This window comes from Salvia splendens, chromosome 16, assembly GCF_004379255.2.
Source record: "Salvia splendens isolate huo1 chromosome 16, SspV2, whole genome shotgun sequence".
Taxonomy (NCBI): Eukaryota; Viridiplantae; Streptophyta; class Magnoliopsida; order Lamiales; family Lamiaceae; genus Salvia; species Salvia splendens.
The window spans coordinates 5,196,283-5,213,766 of record NC_056047.1 but is presented as its reverse complement, the minus strand read 5'-3'; the positions used below and the strand labels follow the sequence as shown (position 1 = coordinate 5,213,766).

Below are 17,484 nucleotides of genomic sequence, written 5' to 3'. Positions count from 1 at the left end.
TGAGTTTGAATTTTGAGACAATTTTCTTCTAACTTTGAGTTCCTTAAGTTTATGGACAGTTATAGTCATGTTACTACTTGAGTTTGTGTACAATTTATACACATGTCACTCGAGATCTTCATTGTTAATTTAGTCTCTTATCAAGGAGTTTAGAACGATAGTTTTATCTCGTGTTCAACTAGGATCCTTCATTTGAGTTTGGATTTGTAGAAATTTTATACTCGAGAAACATAAGTCTTCAATATTAATTTGTACACCTTATACATTTTGTGTCGACTACTCTTCAATTTTGACTTTTAGGCCTTTTACTGGTTGTTTGTGTTTGATTACCTGGCTTGGATTGACTGATTATTTGATCTGAATCAGTAGAGATAAATTTTGGGGTTGAAAATGATTATTTGTGAGGGTGAGAATTGGAGATTAGAATTCGGCCTTGTATTACTCAATTTGCCTCACATCTACACCCAAAATCATTATTGTCTTATTCTTTTGCTATTATTATTTATGAGGTTTTGAAAGAAAGGAGATCAAATTTTAGAAGATGCCACGTTGCACACACACTTAGCACACCACAACAATACAATGTTCACACGCATCCCTTTATCACACCCACAAACATACATTAGTATAAACAACTCAAAATATATGAAAAAATTAATGTAGCGATAATCATGTACTTATTTAATGTATTTATTTTTTAAAATATTCAATTTAAAGCCAATGTTTGATTTTTTGACATACCAAGTGAAGAATTCGGAATTAAAATAAAATTTCATGTCTACCATTTATTTTACCAAACTAAAAAAATTCTGAATTCAATTAGAATATTATAAATTCAAATATAATTTTATAGCATTTCAATATTAATTTCATGGTACCAAGTTGACCTTGAGACTTGAGTGCTTGTTCATAAAGTTATCCATATTGGTGGCGTTCGGTTGCCATGACTAATATCACGAGACTATCTATCTAGGATTAAGTTGTGGGATTATTTTAGTTGGAGGGGGAGGCTATGACTAATTATCATGAGACTATTCATCTAGGATTAAGTTGAATGGTTCAATCTTATGAACCAAACATGATACATATTTAATCATGAGATTTAATCTTGTCAACCGAACACCCCCATTGAGTATTGAAAATGTCTCTGTGTGGCATATAAATTTATGTTTCTATGCTGATTTGTATCAAGTGTCAAATTATACACCAACTCCACTCCTACACTTTTTTCCATCCCAAGAAACCTCTACCATCAGTTCTTTTCTTGCTTTCTTTTTCTCTAATTGAATCCAAAAATCATCATAAGTTATCTAAAATCTCTAAAAAAAAATTGAGAAAGACGCCGAGAAAAAAAGGGGCATCCTTTTAAGATGCGGAAAATATGCATTGGTAGTCTCGATTTCGGTAAGTAGGTTTGAATAAAGTGAAAGAATCTAATGATTATGGGATGAGTTAGTATTAATAATATGAGTGGACAGCAGATGTAACAAATTTATGAATTTCTGGGAGAATCAATTGACGACTCACAAATGAAGGCCACTATGTTCTCACACAAACATTTCTTTTTCCCCACATATTCCCTCGCATATTCCTTTTTTTTTCTGTACTACTTCTACTTCATTGATATTGATTGTACAACCTTTTCCTTCTCGATTATGTTAGTACACCCAAAATAAAATGATTATGTTAGTACACCCCACTATAATTAAGGATCATAATGGATCGAGATTCGTCACCATTTATTTAAATCAATTCTTATATAAACTAGCTACGCTACTAGCCAGCTAGAATTGGATAACTGTCACGATTAATTATTAAATCAATTGAAATTTTTTGGAAATAAAATTAATTGTGAATTGAATACGAGCATATATAGGTTGGGCTGCATTTTGCATGGCCCAATACATTTTTGGGCCGGGCCGAGTTGGCTTGAATTTTGCACTTGTTATTTATATATAATAAAAAAGGAGAATCTAAAGTTTAATTTGAAGATATGACATAGTACATGTCAACAAAGAAATCTTAACCCGTGGGCGTCAACCACAATATCAGTTTATTCATTTGTTTAGTAACGTTGGTTTGTTAGACAAGATAAATATGAGATATACTAAGATCGAGTTTGTGTAGTACTATTAAAGTAGTCAAAACTCAAGGGCGAGTTTAGATGATATATCATGAGATACAATATAATCTTGACATTATGAAGACTAGACAAAGATAAAGAGATAAAATTAGACATGACATTTAGTCACAAGTTCCTTCTTAGACAGATGAGCGATATGGTAAGTGTGATTGGCTGAATAAAACAGACATCTACTATGCATGTTCAACAACTATAATCCATACTACTGTATCATTCCAAACATTTCAATCATTCATTATTCAACAATTTAGGCTGTTTTAAGTATATAAGAGAAATCAAACTGAAACACCAAAATACTAAAACCAAACACAAATAATAATAATAATAAAACACAAATGTGCACCATAAAATTTGAGTTTATCTAATAAAGTAGTTGAAAGAAGCTTCAAATGTTCCTGAATCCAATGCAATTGACATTTATGAGCTACGCCGAGACTTTATTCCATCGAAAATATAAAATGGCGAACCTCAGTTATCGATCTTCCTAGCAAGCTTGAACCACTCAGTATGGAAGGCTCCGGGGATATCAGTCCTCTCGTAAGTATGCGCGCCAAAATAGTCACGTTGAGCCTGCACCAGATTAGCCGGAAGTCTTGCCCTTCTGTAAGTGTCGAAGTAGGCAAGACTAGCAGACATACCAGGGGTGCTGATGCCGTGGCTGATTGAAAGGGTCACGACTCTTCTCCAGGCCGACTGCCTCTCCATGATCTCCTTGGCGAACTCAGGGTCCACGAGTAGGTTGGCGAGATCAGCATTCCTGTCGTATGCCTTCTTGATGCGATCCAAGAAGATAGCGCGAATGATGCATCCACCCTTCCAGATCCTGGCCAGCTCTCCCAGCTTCAAGCCCCATCCCATCTCGATGCTCTTTGCACGAATGAGATTCATTCCCTGAGCATAGCTGCATATCTTGGATGCATACAAAGCTTGCCTCACATCGTGGATCAACTTCTCCTTGTCGACCTTCTCGGGAGATATGATCTCTCCGAAGTTGAACACTTTGGCAGCTTCGGTTCTCTCCTCCTTCAAACCACTCATGAATCTTGAATCTAGAGAGGCTTCGATCGTGGGGGCTGCAATCGACAGTTCTGCAGCTTGCTGGACAGTCCATTTGCCAGTACCTTTCATTCCTGTCTTGTCCAACACCTTGTCGACCAAGTAACCGTCTGCCTTATCATCCTTGATGCCAAAGATGTCGGCAGTGATCTCAATCAAGAAGCTCTGAAGCTCGCCCTTGTTCCACTCCGTGAAGACGTTTTTGAGCTCCTCATTTGACAGTTTTCCAACAGATTTCAGCACATCGTAAGCCTCAGAAATCAGCTGCATGTCACCATATTCAATTCCGTTGTGGACCATCTTGACAAAGTTTCCCGATCCTCCTTTGCCGATGTAGGTCACACAAGGACCACTGTCAGGAACTTGGGCTGCTACCTTGAGTACGATGTCCTCTATGTACTTGTAGGCTTCAATCGACCCTCCAGGCATCATTGAAGGTCCGTTCCGAGCACCCTCTTCACCACCAGAAACTCCCATGCCAAGGTAGAGAAGGCCTAATTCGGCCATGGCTTTCTCCCTCCTCTCGGTATTCTCATACCACTCGTTTCCACCATCAATGATGCAATCCCCTTTCTCCATATAGGCGGAGAGTGTCTTGATGGTTTGATCAACTGGAGCCCCGGCCTTCACAAGCATGATGATCACACGAGGTTTTTGGATCGATTTGACAAATGATTCAGGATCATGGAAGCCAAACACAGGGAGATTTCCTTCCAGTTTCGCCCTCTCAGTAGTCTCGTCTACTTTAGATGTGGTCCGATTGTAGACAGAAATCGGAAAGCCTTTCTCAGCAATGTTGAGAGCCAAGTTTTGTCCCATAACAGCAAGGCCAGCAAGGCCTATTCTGTTCAGTTTTGGAGATTGCTCAGCCATCCTTTCTCCTGACCAATGAAATAATAATAAAGATTAAAATATAATGAGAAACTAACCAACTCTAAATGCATCAAAAAGGAACAATTTGTTTTTGAGAATTTTTCTCAACATATAACCATTGGAAGCCTCGGACAGAAGAAAAGCCAATGACATCGATTTCGCACGATTATTGATTCATTACGGAGGGGAAAACCTTGTTCACTGTTATGTTCTTATAAAGCAGAGCTTTTTTTTATGCTTCTAATTCGCAAAGTTATTCTTCATTCAGTAATTAAATACTAGCAAAGAATCACTAAAACAAATGTAGTCCACTTAAGTATGGTAACTTGGTAAGCACTCCCTCGTTTAGGCACTAATTAGATCGGAAAATCATTCAGTTAGGAACAAAATTTGGATTAAATTCGATTAGATCTCAAACTTGCTACACAAGTACTATCCTGATCAGCAATCTTCCGATTCAAAATCATGATGGAATTTAAACAAAGCTCAAGACTTGGCATGACTGTATTCTAATACATCAATCCAATAAAACATCAAAAACTTTGATAGCTTATTTAGATACAATCCAACCAAATCACTTCGATTCCCAATTCTAATGTTGATTCCAAAAAAAACCTCCTTTCCCACTAAATTGCATCAACCTAAACCGATCAAAAAGGCATGAATTCCGAAATTGAAATAAATGACGATAAGCAACCGCAGAAAAAAAAGAAACACAAATTCAAGTCCATAAACTCATCCAGTTTTTGCTAACAAGTAATAACAGATCAGAAAAAGAAGGCCATACCCTGGTTTTGAGCTACAACTGAATTTGACTAGGCAAGAGCGAAACCACTGAGCAGCAAAGATCTGAGAATTTTGCAGAGAGTAATTAAAGGAAGAGGAAAAGAAATAAATAAGAATTATACTCCCTCTTACCTATAAAAATGGTTGAATTTCCTTTTTCTGTATGTCACATAAATACTAGTTCAATATTTAATTTGGAAATTTATATTTTTCTTTTATTTTATTTTATTATTTATAGACCTTATTATATTATATTTTAGCTATTTTTTCTTTCTTTTTTTATTTTTATTAGTATTAATTTACTGTATATTATTTCTAATTAATCTAGTTTTATGGGGCACAGAAATAAAATATTAGGCAGTGCAAAAATGTTGAACGCCTTCGAAGGTCAAATTCGGCCAACTACTTTTTCCCCACACTTGATGGTTGTTGGGCTGCGGTTGGTGGCAGAAAATGCAGATCTTCTTTTCAATTAATTAATATTTAAGTAATCAAAATTCGTCGATTTCTAATTACTAATATTAAATTGGATAATAGAGTGCTGCTGGATATGAGCTCATCTTTTATTACAAGCGGTAGAAGTTAATTTATATTCAGACACTCGATTTACTGAAAAGATTCGATTTTTATAGTATTTGGTTTATTTTTAAACAATATTTTTATAGGATCCTATTTCGTGGTGGTATATTCCTTTTTTCATGTGATTATTTTCTGGTTGGGTGTATTTTTGGAAACTATAAATGCCTGTTACCTAGAATGTTCTGAATTGTGAAAAATTAATCATTATTATAAAAATAAAATTACTGAAATCGAGTATTTGTATGTTACTGAGAGCATTAGCAATGGGGCGCCCTATGGCGCGTCACGTCAGCAGTTTTATCCTCCTACCTCTCCACCTGCAGTGGGGCGCCCTAAGGTGCGGCCTATGACGCGCCACATCATCATTTTAATGTTTTGTTTAATTAATTTAACTGTTTTCAAATAACAAGTAACGAGTAAATAAAAAACGGTCTAAATAACAAACGGCGAAGTTTTAATAAAAAAAGTTACATCATTGAACTAATAAAAAAAAAACTAAGTCGGACCAATTCTCAACTTCCGACGCAGCTCATCGAGTAACGCCCGGAGATATTCGGCTTCGTCGGGGTCGGCGCTGCTCGTGTAATCACCAGCTTCAGTGGTCTTCGTCCTCTTCGGCGCACCAGTGTGCAGAATTCCACCTTGGAACTTCTGCTTGTCCCTCAAGAGCGCCCAGATGGCCTCGTGCTTGAAGTCGCCGTACATCGACCGGTACGACAACCGCGCTTTAGAGCGTACGTCACTCAAGCTCTCGCCGCTCCCCTGTGACCGCGTGAACTTCTCGAACTCCGCCGCGTACAAGTTCACTTGCTTCTTGACTTGATCCCAGTGCTTGCGGAGTTGCTCACGCTTGAGCTTGTACGCGGTCGGCGGCTTGACCGAATTGTAGAGGTCCGCGATGCGTTCCCAGTACGCGATCTGTCGCTGGTTGTTCGCGAATATCGGATCTTCCGATATATCTACCCAACACCGGGCCAAAGTGAGAGTTTCGTCGTCGTTGTAGTTCGTACGGCCGGGGGCGTACTCATCGCAATCACCGGGAAGCGGCAACTTCTGCCCCCGCTGCCGGTTCCGCTTCTTTCTGGCTGGGGCGGAAGCGGTCGCTGCGGGGTCGGGATCGGCCGTTGCGGTTGGGCGGTGCGGAGACGGCTCCATGTCAGACAACCCATACGATTCCGTACTGAAATTGGGATCGTAATGGGTGTTGGTGTCGAACGAACGATAATCGCCGGGTTCTGTACCCGGCCAATGCGCCCCTGCGCTAAACGTAGGACTATTGGGTCTTGAATCCATTTCGTAGTAATTATGTAAATGTAAGTTTCGAAAATAAAATCGAGTGAAATGAAATGTTACAAATGAACGGTATTTATAAAAAAACGAAACCGCGTGCCATCGTCCGCGGTTGATCGTCCGCGACCTCCACAATGGGGCGGACGATGGCGCGGACGATGGCCATCGTCCGCGCTATCCTCCGCGACCGAAGTATAGGGCGCGACTATCGTGCTATGGCGCGCACCCGCAATGGGTGCGGACGATGGATGGCGCGGACGATGCGCGCCATCGGGCGTGCCATCGTCCGCCCATTGCGGATGCCCTTAATGAACCACGTTATCAGCAAAAATAAAATTACTGAAATCGAGTATTTGTAAGGTACTAAGAGCATCTCTAGTGGTTCTGGACATGCAATAGCCCTCCCATAGCCTTGCCACTGCCACATCATCAGCACTAAAATCCTCCTGGCACATCATCTGGACAAGCAATTGGACATGCAATAGCTCAGCCACATCACTCAATTATGAAAAACAAACAATTAACAATCACACAAAATACGGAATTAAATATACGACACATATACGTCCCACATGTCTGCCGAAGTCCCGTAGGCCAAAATACGAATGAAAATGACGTCCAAAGCGCGTATGTATAGTGTTTCGAAAAATAAAAAAAATTAAAAATCTGATGCCGGTATGACGCCAATCCGGGGCCTACAATGGCGCCGTGCGGATCGGTATCAGCCCAAGAATTGATTTTGACGCCGATTTCGCCGACGCCGGCTGCAATGGTTTGGCGTCAGCACCAGCGTCCGCGAAAAATCGGCGTGCCGGTGGCGACGCCGCCATTGGAGATGCTCTAAAATATCGAGTATTTGTAAGATACTAAAATACGTTTGAACTTGGACTGATAATAAATAAAATAGTTTGAATCACTTTGAAAGAAGTAGGTGAATTTGGACCAAAAATAAATTACTATTTCGGACTGAATGATGGTAGCCCAAAGGCATGTGATGGTCCAACAAATATGCGTAGTGACTAATGACCAAGTGTCCAAGTCTATCTACGAACAACAGAATTAGATTGACGAAAAAAAAGAGCAAAGTAGAATGATGAATAATTTAATATAGTACTAATAGTTCTATATTAATAATATATTTTTTATTTAATTCTAATTCTAATACTTTTGTAATAGTAAAAATTATATAGAGATCAATTACAAGTATTAATTCCGATTCATGAAAATGCAATTTAATAAAAGGCATGAATATGGACTCTTTTACTATTAGATTATTATACGAGTCTATGATTTATATTTAGAGTTAACATCTTAGCCATTCAACACGCGGTAGCCAGGCATCAAAACGCCTTATTAGACTTGTTGATTAATAATTTAAGTTTATTTTCATGATCGATAAATAATTGTTTTTTTCTATAATTAATAAAATAGATAATTGAATATTTTATTTACTAAATAAGAAATTAGCTTGTAATATTTTCATTTATTTAGTTTAGAGCATCAACAACATCGTGCTCAAGAGAGTATTGAGAATGATTTGTTATGCTCACACATCGTTGTAGCGTCTTGAGCATGCGACGTCTCCACGTGCAGACATGCTTGATCATGCTATTCATGGGTTGATCACGAGCTGTCATATGACGTTGCTTTATTTTACTTTTTATTTTATCTATAAAAACACACGTTCTCCATTTTATTTTTTGGACAACTACACATTTCTTCTTGTACTCTTCCATAATTTTTATTTGTATTCCTATTTTAATTTCACCTATTTTATTCGGAACTTCTATTGAAATTAATGCACCGCTACGGTAATATTAAAGCTTCGGTTGCTCTGTATTCATATGGTCATCTAATACCATTGAATTCAGATTGATGGCATACTAAAATTATGTAACCTTTTTCATTTATTAATTATGTAAAAATAATATTAGAACACAATTTCTTAATACTTTAAGGGTTATGGATCATATTAAGAATACGTGAATAATATAAATTACTATATACGGCCTCTATTCTCATGAATGGTGGGTTAGCTTTAGCTACTTTGCTTATTAAGAACATGGTATCGAAAGCCCGCAGGGGCGTAGCGCAGTTGGCAACGACGGTGCAGATCTAACATGGTATCGAAAACTTGATTGGACCTAAAGAGGCTTTTGAAGACTAGGTCGGCGATGGCTGACCAATTTTTTTTATTATTTTTGCATCAATAATCAATTTTAAAGTCGAGTTGGGAACAATAATATACTCCTAATTTAGCTATAAGTTTATAGTAACTTTCATCTTATTTAATGTTTCTCTTTTAATTTGCTTGCTTACCTAGTTATATCAAAATCAAACTAGCTACTATACTATTTAGTTTGGCATTTATAATTAAATACAGAATTTTAATTATTTGGAAAAGCCAAACAATACATGTAAATCGGATTTACACAACTACTCAATTTCTATTAATACATGCTATATGTTTGAAGAAAGAGAGAATTTCTTCAGAAACGTTCAAACCCTGCAATTTTCGTAGCTGTCATTTTCGAGAAGCAGATTTAGCTCTGAACTACAGAAATTATTTGAAGGTGAATTTTCGGAATTCGATTTCATTATCCAGATTAAATCCCTAATGCGCGATGAATTTCTATTCCTAGAATGCCATATGGAAACATTGTACGGCAGTGACGCATGATTTATCTTCGAATTAGAGTATATTTTCATCGTTATTACTGTTTGAAGAGAAGAAGTCGTAGGCGAAGATGATATAACTAAGCATGATTTCCTTGTGGCATTGAAAATTGATGGTGAGATTGTTACAAACAGTGTGTCCCCTAGATACCGAACTGAATATGACTTAGAGGAACTGAAGTGGTCCCTAAACGCCACACCAAACATATTTTTAGCCAAAACTAAAATCATCTGTGATGTCTGCCTGGTTAATTGGAAAAACAACAAAGGTTCCTGTTTGGTTGATGTCAATTAATGGCAATCACTTCTGGTAATTGCTAGCATAGTTTGTCTGAAGAAACTACTGTTATCCAACTTGAAATGCTGCATGACACTCTAGGGCATTCATCTTCGTTTTGCTTTTTATTGTATTTATATAAACACTACTTTGGGTATGTTGCAATGTATTTAGGAATTGAGTGTTGCTTCTGGAAGTTTCTGAATTAAGTATTTCAAATTATGATGGTGCAGCTGTGTGTTCAGATTCTTGTATGCAAATCTTGCTTGTTAGAGCCTGCATGTGTCAGACTAGACGATTACTAAGTGGTCGCAGTTCAGAAATGTTTGGGGCCTGTGTCATGGATGAATCTATTCTCAGGACTTAAATAAACTTAGCCTTTTTGACAATATCATTGGATTTATTTAGACTTTATTGCAGCTTACTGTTAACTCATATGGATAATAACTGGATTGTGATTCTTATAGATCGAGACAACAACAATTGGCTAAAGGCATCAAGATAAGACAAAAATCACAGCATCTATCTCAGTAACAAATCAGGAAACTGAGGAAGAAATATGAGTACATCATTCATGCTTAGGCCAAGTCACTGCTGGGATCATCGTCAAGCTCTCTTAAGTAAGGATAAGGACTGTTCAGCTGCATGTCGGTAAGCATTTGACGAAGCTCTGAAGCTTCTTCCTTGAGTTGAACATTTTCTTGGACTACTTGGTCATGGCTCTCTGATACATGGTTCAGCTTGTCTACGAGCTGGTGATTCTCGTTACGGAGCCAGACTACTTGTGACCAAAGCTCATCCAAGTGTTTCTGTTTGCGCATGCGTGATCGCCTTGCAGATTCTCTGTTTGAAATCATTCTTCTTTGCTTCCTCTCGTTTATTATGCTTAGTTGTTGCTCATCTGCTTCATCAGATGTCGAGTTACTGCTGAAACATGTTGACTGTGGATTCAGTTCTTGAACTTGGGGTGCGGTATTGAGTTGGTATAAAGGGTTGGGGAACCTGCTAAACTGATAAGCTGGTGGGTAGTTACTCGTTAAGCCGAAATTGGGAGGATATTGTGTTGAGTTGGAAGGAAATAACAAATGAAGCTCAATGATCTCATTGGGCTGCATTGCTCTAATGGAACTGGGCAGATTTTCTGAAATGAGTTTGTGGAATAAGTTTATGGGAGATCGTAGAAAGAAGTATTGATGGTAGTTGAAGGCGAAGGAAACTAGTGGGAAGGGGTGGATTTATAGAAAGCCAAAAAGGTGGTTTGGCCCCATTGTAAGAAATTAGAGTACAGTAGAATTCCTCAAAAAATGAAAATGCAGGATTGACACCAAACTATGTTTGGCCTTATGTGCTCTCATATATTAATCTATGTAACAGGATGTATTAGTCTATGCACTGTCCATGTACAATCTATACATGGCTGTATGTCATGATGCATGAAGTCATACATAGGCAATCAGCAATCTATACAAGTTGAATTAAAATTTAGATCAGAATTGGATAATCTCATGAAAAATAGAATGCTTACAGGTGGGGTAGTTTATAATTGGGGTTATAATAATTGATGTGGGGAATGTTATGGAAGGAATAGACCATAAGAAATGGTTAGTGAAGTCAACTTGGAAAAGTTTTAATTGTCAGCCAAAGTTAGAAATTTCTACTAAACATTGGTCTGTAGCCGGCAATGTTCAAGGACACGAATGAATAGGAGGAGACTGGGGCAGCAATCCTTTTTCCAAAAGTGGAAAACTTGCATAAAAGAAACTAGTGACTCAGCAACCACTTTTCTGGAACCATAATTAATAATTAAGATACGGTATACTCTTTACATTGATCAAATTTCAATATCAGATGAAAACCCTTTCCTGAGGCATTGCAGGAAGCATAAGCAGTGCACTCTGGTAGAAATGAATGTTTTAGACGCAAAAATTGACTACATGATATCATGCTTCTTATTTTGAGTGCCATCTGGACACTGAAAACTGCATTTCATCTATTATTGGTGAGGTTTAAAACTGGATAAGAATGTAGTGCATTGTTAGTTATTCTTATGCAATTTTTTGCACAAATTTTTTTGAAGAACTATGATATTGGCTAACTATAAGGCTGTATAAGCACAAACTATTCTAGTTGAATTAGTGAACAGAACGGTCCATTTACCAATGTGGCTTGAACAGCTATGGTGCAAACTTTTACACTATGTTGTATTACTCCCGAACACCTATGTATGTATATGAGAAATATGAGTTTGTTGGCATTATCTGTTTCACTAAATAAGACCAAGCGATAAAGAACTTGAGGTGTCTTTATGTATTCTCAAGTCGAACTTGTCGAATCCTCATTCGAAAAGTTTTAGTATTTTCACTATTCTGCCAGCTTGACTGTTTCCATTTATTGTTTAAACATTAGGCCGATGTTTGCAAGTTGATGATTAGTCAAGAAGGTTTATGTTTTACCAAAATAATGTAGGAAGTCCATTAATTAATGTTTTTGTAGCCATGATGAACTTCTCACTGAGTCTAATCTAATGCTGCAAGTGTTCAGTGTTCATGGAGTAAGTTCCATTTGTTTAAGCAAAAGTTAGTGCTGATTTGTGAATCTCCCTGACCGAGATCTCTTTTACAGGATATGAAGTTCAATTTTAACCACACAACCAATACTTTTTATGCAGTTTGGAAAATCATATACGGTGTGTGGTGGGATGGGACAATGGGTGGGTGATTAATGTATGGATGTACTTTAAAATGTATTCTTCCACTAAAAAAGGAAATGTGTAATGCCTCAAGTAGAAGAATTCTTATAGAGTTAATTGCTTTCTTGATATTGGGTTGAGTGGCCTCAGTAGTCAACAATCCCATTAGATGAAATTTGACTCCTCTTTCATTTCTTGTCTGTTTGCTCCCCTGTTTTATTTGTTTACTCTTCCCATATTTCATTTCATTTCATTTTCAATGAGAGTTTCCCCATATTGGCCATAAAGAGGCCAAAGATGATTAATGTGGTTGAATACGTACATCAGCCCCACCTTTTTTTGCGTACTGTACTATACTGTACTTGTATTTGATATCTTTTCGAATTGCCATTTTCCTCGATAGACAGTCCACCAGAATTACCATAACCATGATGCCCATTTTGCTACCTTGTATGTTTGATCCTAGTTAATTTCTTCTTGATCACCTTTTTTTCAGTTTGCTGCATGTTTTATTGTACATGAGTATATACACTAAATTATTTACGTCTCTTTTTAGAACAAGGCGTGTTTTCAGAGATTTGGTCTGCGTAAGTCTATAGATTTATATTGGACGAAGAGATATGCTGCTTTTGGGATGCTTCTAAACATTAAAGGAATCTCCTCCACAATTTCATCAATCTTTGCCTAGGTTTTTTTTTTGTTTGACCAAGTGACAAAGTGTGGTTTCTTGGTAGACTAATGTATAGACTCCAATAGGATGCCTGTCATTTCATTTGTTTTATGTTCATCGCCTTATTCCAGCTTTAGGTGTCCTAACAATGGTTTTGTTCTAACCGTTGAGAATTTTGAGTAGAATTAAACTGCATACCCAGTGAATAATCTAACAGAGGACATGGTTTATGCCACTTGATTATGTATCGGTTTTGTTTGTAGGTTGAGGAATGTCAAGCAGCTTATATGAGCAAACAGTAGTTGGAAAATGGTCCAACACTGAACAAGTTCCTTTTGATGCAGGTAAATACTCCAAACCCAAATAATAGCATGATAAAAGTGAGGTGAATTTAATAGTGAGGACGCCACTATGAGTAATTTCATTTCTAGTTTATATATCAGGATTTCCATAGGAAATTTCTGGTAACTTAGTCAAACACATTTGCCAATAAAAAATTAAAGATTTGGAGACGTAAGATATCCTTTTCTACTTCCTATCTTTCTCACACACACTCTAGACAGAGGGAGAGGTTACTAATAATAAAGGAGGGAAAAGAAAAAGATGGGGTTGGCTGATGTGAAAGAAATGATTAAATACCGATTACCCACTTGAGGCACAATACCCCGTCAGCATATCTTATCTATCTTTCAAAAAATATGCTTGTATCCCATCATTTTTACCAGTGTAACCTCAGTGCTTTTCATCTCACTTTGCGAAAAAAACAGAAAAACATTAGCTGTAAGAGTTAAATTAGGGACAGTGCCCTAAACCAACGGTCGGGGTATTCCACGGAGGGGTGCTGGATGTAACACCTGACTTTGTCCCTTTTTAGAGTCAAATACACATATTTTTATTTCTAAATGTGAATAGAGGTCAGGAAAGTGCAGGTGCACGATGATCTTCCCCCTCTGGGCCCTAGGTTACAAGCCCGCGTGGGGGCGTGGGGGTGTTGGGCACACCAGCTCCCACCCCACAAGTGCATGGCTCCACCCTACTTTAACCACATGTGTCGACCACACGTCGTTGCTTTTTGTCACATAAAAATCGAAGAAGAGATTGCAGATTGGATTGATGTAGTAGCATAAAAGAATGAAATACGTATTACAATAGCGGAGAATTGTACTAGTAGTATATGATGGTGATTGGAGATGGAAATTTAGGAGTAGAGAAATGAGGAGATCTTTGTGATTATTTGATAGGGCCAGAGGCGTTTGTTCAGGTGCTCTAGTCCATGATATCATATGCAATGCAAGGCGTTTGTGCACCCCACTCAAGTGACCTAAGCTAAAGTTTTTCTTTCAGGTATTCAAAGCATTTCATTTCTTTACAACAATCATGCCTTCATCCCAATCAGTTTTTGTCTCAATTCGTAGCTGCCCTTAGCCTTATTTTACCCTCTCTCTCTCTCTCAATCATGCCTTCATCCCAATCAATTTTTGTCTCTATTCGTAGCTGCCCTTAGCCTTATTATCTCTCTCTCCCCTAATTTTGCGGAGAATGAAAGTTTTGAACAAATAATACTTATATATCATGCTATGGCCTATGGTGTCAGTCATTCACCATATATATGGCTCGAGTATATTATTTTATGGTAGTTTCCTGTGTATTTTATTTATATTTGCTACCATATCGTGGTGTGCATTTGGGTAGGAAATACCAATCTCGTATTACGTGCGTTATTTTGTCCAACTTATATCTTAATTCTTTATAAGCTTTTATTTATTGTGTAACTTATCAGCATTTGAATGAGATGATAGCCATTTAAATTACAGAGATAAATTAAATTCAAGTCGGCCCCATATGGTTTGAAACAAAATAGTACTAATACTCGCACAGTTTTAATTTTTCTCAATTGTTTCATTTGTGTACAAAATGATGTCTTTTGGTGATACTCGTATATGTATTTTTGTTCTTAAAAAAAAATATTGTATTGTTTTGTATCTGAATGTAATAATTGAGAAAATTTGAAATTTTGTGATTGATTTAAACGTCTTTATGGCTATGCCTATGACGAAATAAAAATTATCGTATGATAGGTTCGAAATAGTTTTCATTTTTGTCGTTTTGTAACCCTTGTCATATTCTCATAAGTTTTTTTTTGTTATTTTCATTTTTCAATATGATAGCAACACGATTAAATATAAAAAGTTGAATTTGATAAGAAATATCAGTCGACATGTTTCGATTTTGACATGAAAGTTGAAAGCCTAGAAGCTATAGCAATGTTGGGGCGGCAGCGGCGGCACCAACAAAATCCCATTTTCATATAACGCAGGCCTATAGCTGATTTCTTTCACAAAATTACATAACAAGAGTAATACTTTTGAATTATATGTGAAGGTAATATAAAACTTCTAAAATATTTCTTAAAATATGAGTCAACTTCGTTAACGAAGACGTGTCATATATTGTGGCTGATCAGAGTCATACAAATGTATTATTTTTAAATCATATCTTGTCATTTCTTAGTTTCTTTTTCTAATTATATGTTAGAAAAAAAAGTAAGAAAGGGCATGAGTTTCCTCCTTTATTGTAGTAGTAGTAGTAGTAGTAGTAGTATAGGAGTATAATTCATGTTTCATGCGAGAATTCGCTTGGCCATGTGATATTTTATCTACACGCCAAATCAAGTTTTTTAGTTGGGTTTTGAGACCTAGTTTAATTAACTAAGTTGATGCACCACAAGACTTTTTTTTATGGGTTCAGTCACAATTGCATTAGAAACAAATAATTGCCGGTTTGTGTTGCACATTTATGTTAAGATGAGTTTCTACACCTCACATATCAAGACAAGATTCATATTTGATCCATTTCTTAATAGTACTGACGTTGTGATGTTGAACTCACTATATCAATATTTCTTTGCAGCAGAAAAATTGCACTCAATTTCTGTGTGAATACTAATCAAGAATCGATTAGCATTCACCCCTACTATATAATAGTGACTTTGACGATTATATATACACCGAAATTAATGCATGGAATCTATTTTCTTTTCCATTCTGTCTTTATGTACAATACACTACACATATAGTATACTACTAGTATCATTTAAATAAAAAACTAAACTACTTGGTAATAAAATATTAAGATTTAATTTCAATTCATAATGAGATCAGCAGATCCAAACAAACTACACGAAAAAGAGTTGTTAGATTAGGCAACAAACTAATTAATCTTTTAAATGCTAAAACAAAACTACAATGATACACAACACAAGAAACAAAGTTTGTCGACAAGAAAATAAAAATAAAGCGAATAACTGATACAAGCAAAACAACAATTTCATTAATGACGTGATACAAATAGATGTATAAGTGGAAGCAAACTCGATTGTCAAACACCTGCATCTGTAGCGATGATACGTACTCAAATAATGTTATCGAATACTATTAGTATTAGCACATCTTCACATAGCCCACCCCATTTCTCATATTAAATGCAATCAAGAGGATAACATCATTTTGTGCAAACCCTTACGTAACTTAGCTCCCACTTTTGAACCCTGGTAAAGTCAGTATAAAATTAATAAATATGTTTTTTTATACCAATATTATAATACAACAACTTTTTTGCCAAATTGGTGCAATAATGAGGTATCATATATATGTATATTATATATAGGTGGGGTTATTGCATTTTGCATTATGAGTATCATTTTGGACCCATTGATACAAATTGCTATAGGTTTCTTGCTCCACTAACGATGTGGATAGAAAAAGGTGTTTAGTTATAAATAGCATATGGCAACTGCTATTCTTCACTAATCTTGGTGTTAACAAAACATTTTGCCGATGATGTTTTTTTTTCTTCCTTTCCCACTTTTTATTACTATAAGAGGTGTTGTTACAGTATAAATAAAATGCCACTGTTTCACCTAACACGTGTCGCCATGAGCACGCATGTTTGTCGAGTATCAGTGCTTCTGAACATGGAATCTGGAACTGTTGTAGGCATTATTTTCTTTTTTTAGACTGAAATAATTCTTAGATCTCACTTGTCAAATGGTTGTGTTACTTATTCTTCTTCTTCTAATTAAAAATAAATAAAAATACATATCATGGCTTTAAATTTGGCCCCTTAAAAAGTGAAGATAGGACTTTAGGTGATTGTCTTGCCTTATATTTGGGATGTTAACAAGTAGTCTAGTTATATATTTATTCAAACTTACTAGTAGATATGTCGTATGTGTAATGGTAAAGTGCAATTTAGTTGGTAAAATAATTTTCGGTTCATAAATAAATTAGAAGTCCGAGTCACCATAACCACTAACCATATGGATAAATGGAGTGTCATTAATGTTCATAATTAAGTACTTCATCCGTCCCATTCAAGAGATCCAAATTTCATTTTTATTTTGTCTACACAAGATGTCCATATTTTATATTTGGAAATAAATCTCT

At 36.4% G+C, this 17,484-nt stretch overlaps 2 protein-coding genes and 1 long non-coding RNA gene across 3 annotated transcripts; 1 reads left to right on the top strand and 2 right to left on the bottom strand.

The window, feature by feature from the left end:
• Positions 1–2,353: 2,353 nt before the first annotated feature.
• On the bottom strand, positions 2,354–5,002 carry LOC121771396 (6-phosphogluconate dehydrogenase, decarboxylating 2-like). The gene is made up of 2 exons (XM_042168177.1): positions 4,860–5,002; positions 2,354–4,080 (listed from the first exon to the last, which is right to left on the bottom strand). The coding sequence occupies exon 2, from the start codon at positions 4,070–4,072 to the stop codon at positions 2,612–2,614; it is 1,461 nt and encodes a 486-aa protein (XP_042024111.1). The 5' UTR covers positions 4,073–4,080; positions 4,860–5,002; the 3' UTR covers positions 2,354–2,611.
• A 5,051-nt stretch (positions 5,003–10,053) lies between these two features.
• On the bottom strand, positions 10,054–12,329 carry LOC121771397 (basic leucine zipper 43-like). The gene has a single exon (XM_042168178.1). It carries the CDS (start codon positions 10,793–10,795, stop codon positions 10,259–10,261), a length of 537 nt encoding a protein of 178 aa, XP_042024112.1. The 5' UTR covers positions 10,796–12,329; the 3' UTR covers positions 10,054–10,258.
• An 80-nt stretch (positions 12,330–12,409) lies between these two features.
• On the top strand, positions 12,410–16,079 carry LOC121771398. Its single transcript, XR_006044022.1, has 3 exons — positions 12,410–12,819; positions 13,303–13,383; positions 14,281–16,079. It is a non-coding gene; the product is annotated as an uncharacterized LOC121771398 (long non-coding RNA).
• Positions 16,080–17,484: the final 1,405 nt, after the last annotated feature.

What these genes read in the sequence shown, in the direction of transcription:
- LOC121771396 (XM_042168177.1), bottom strand. Translation starts at nt 4,072, where the DNA reads ATGGCTGAGCAATCTCCAAAACTGAACAGAATAGGCCTTGCTGGCCTT.
- LOC121771397 (XM_042168178.1), bottom strand. Translation starts at nt 10,795, where the DNA reads ATGCAGCCCAATGAGATCATTGAGCTTCATTTGTTATTTCCTTCCAAC.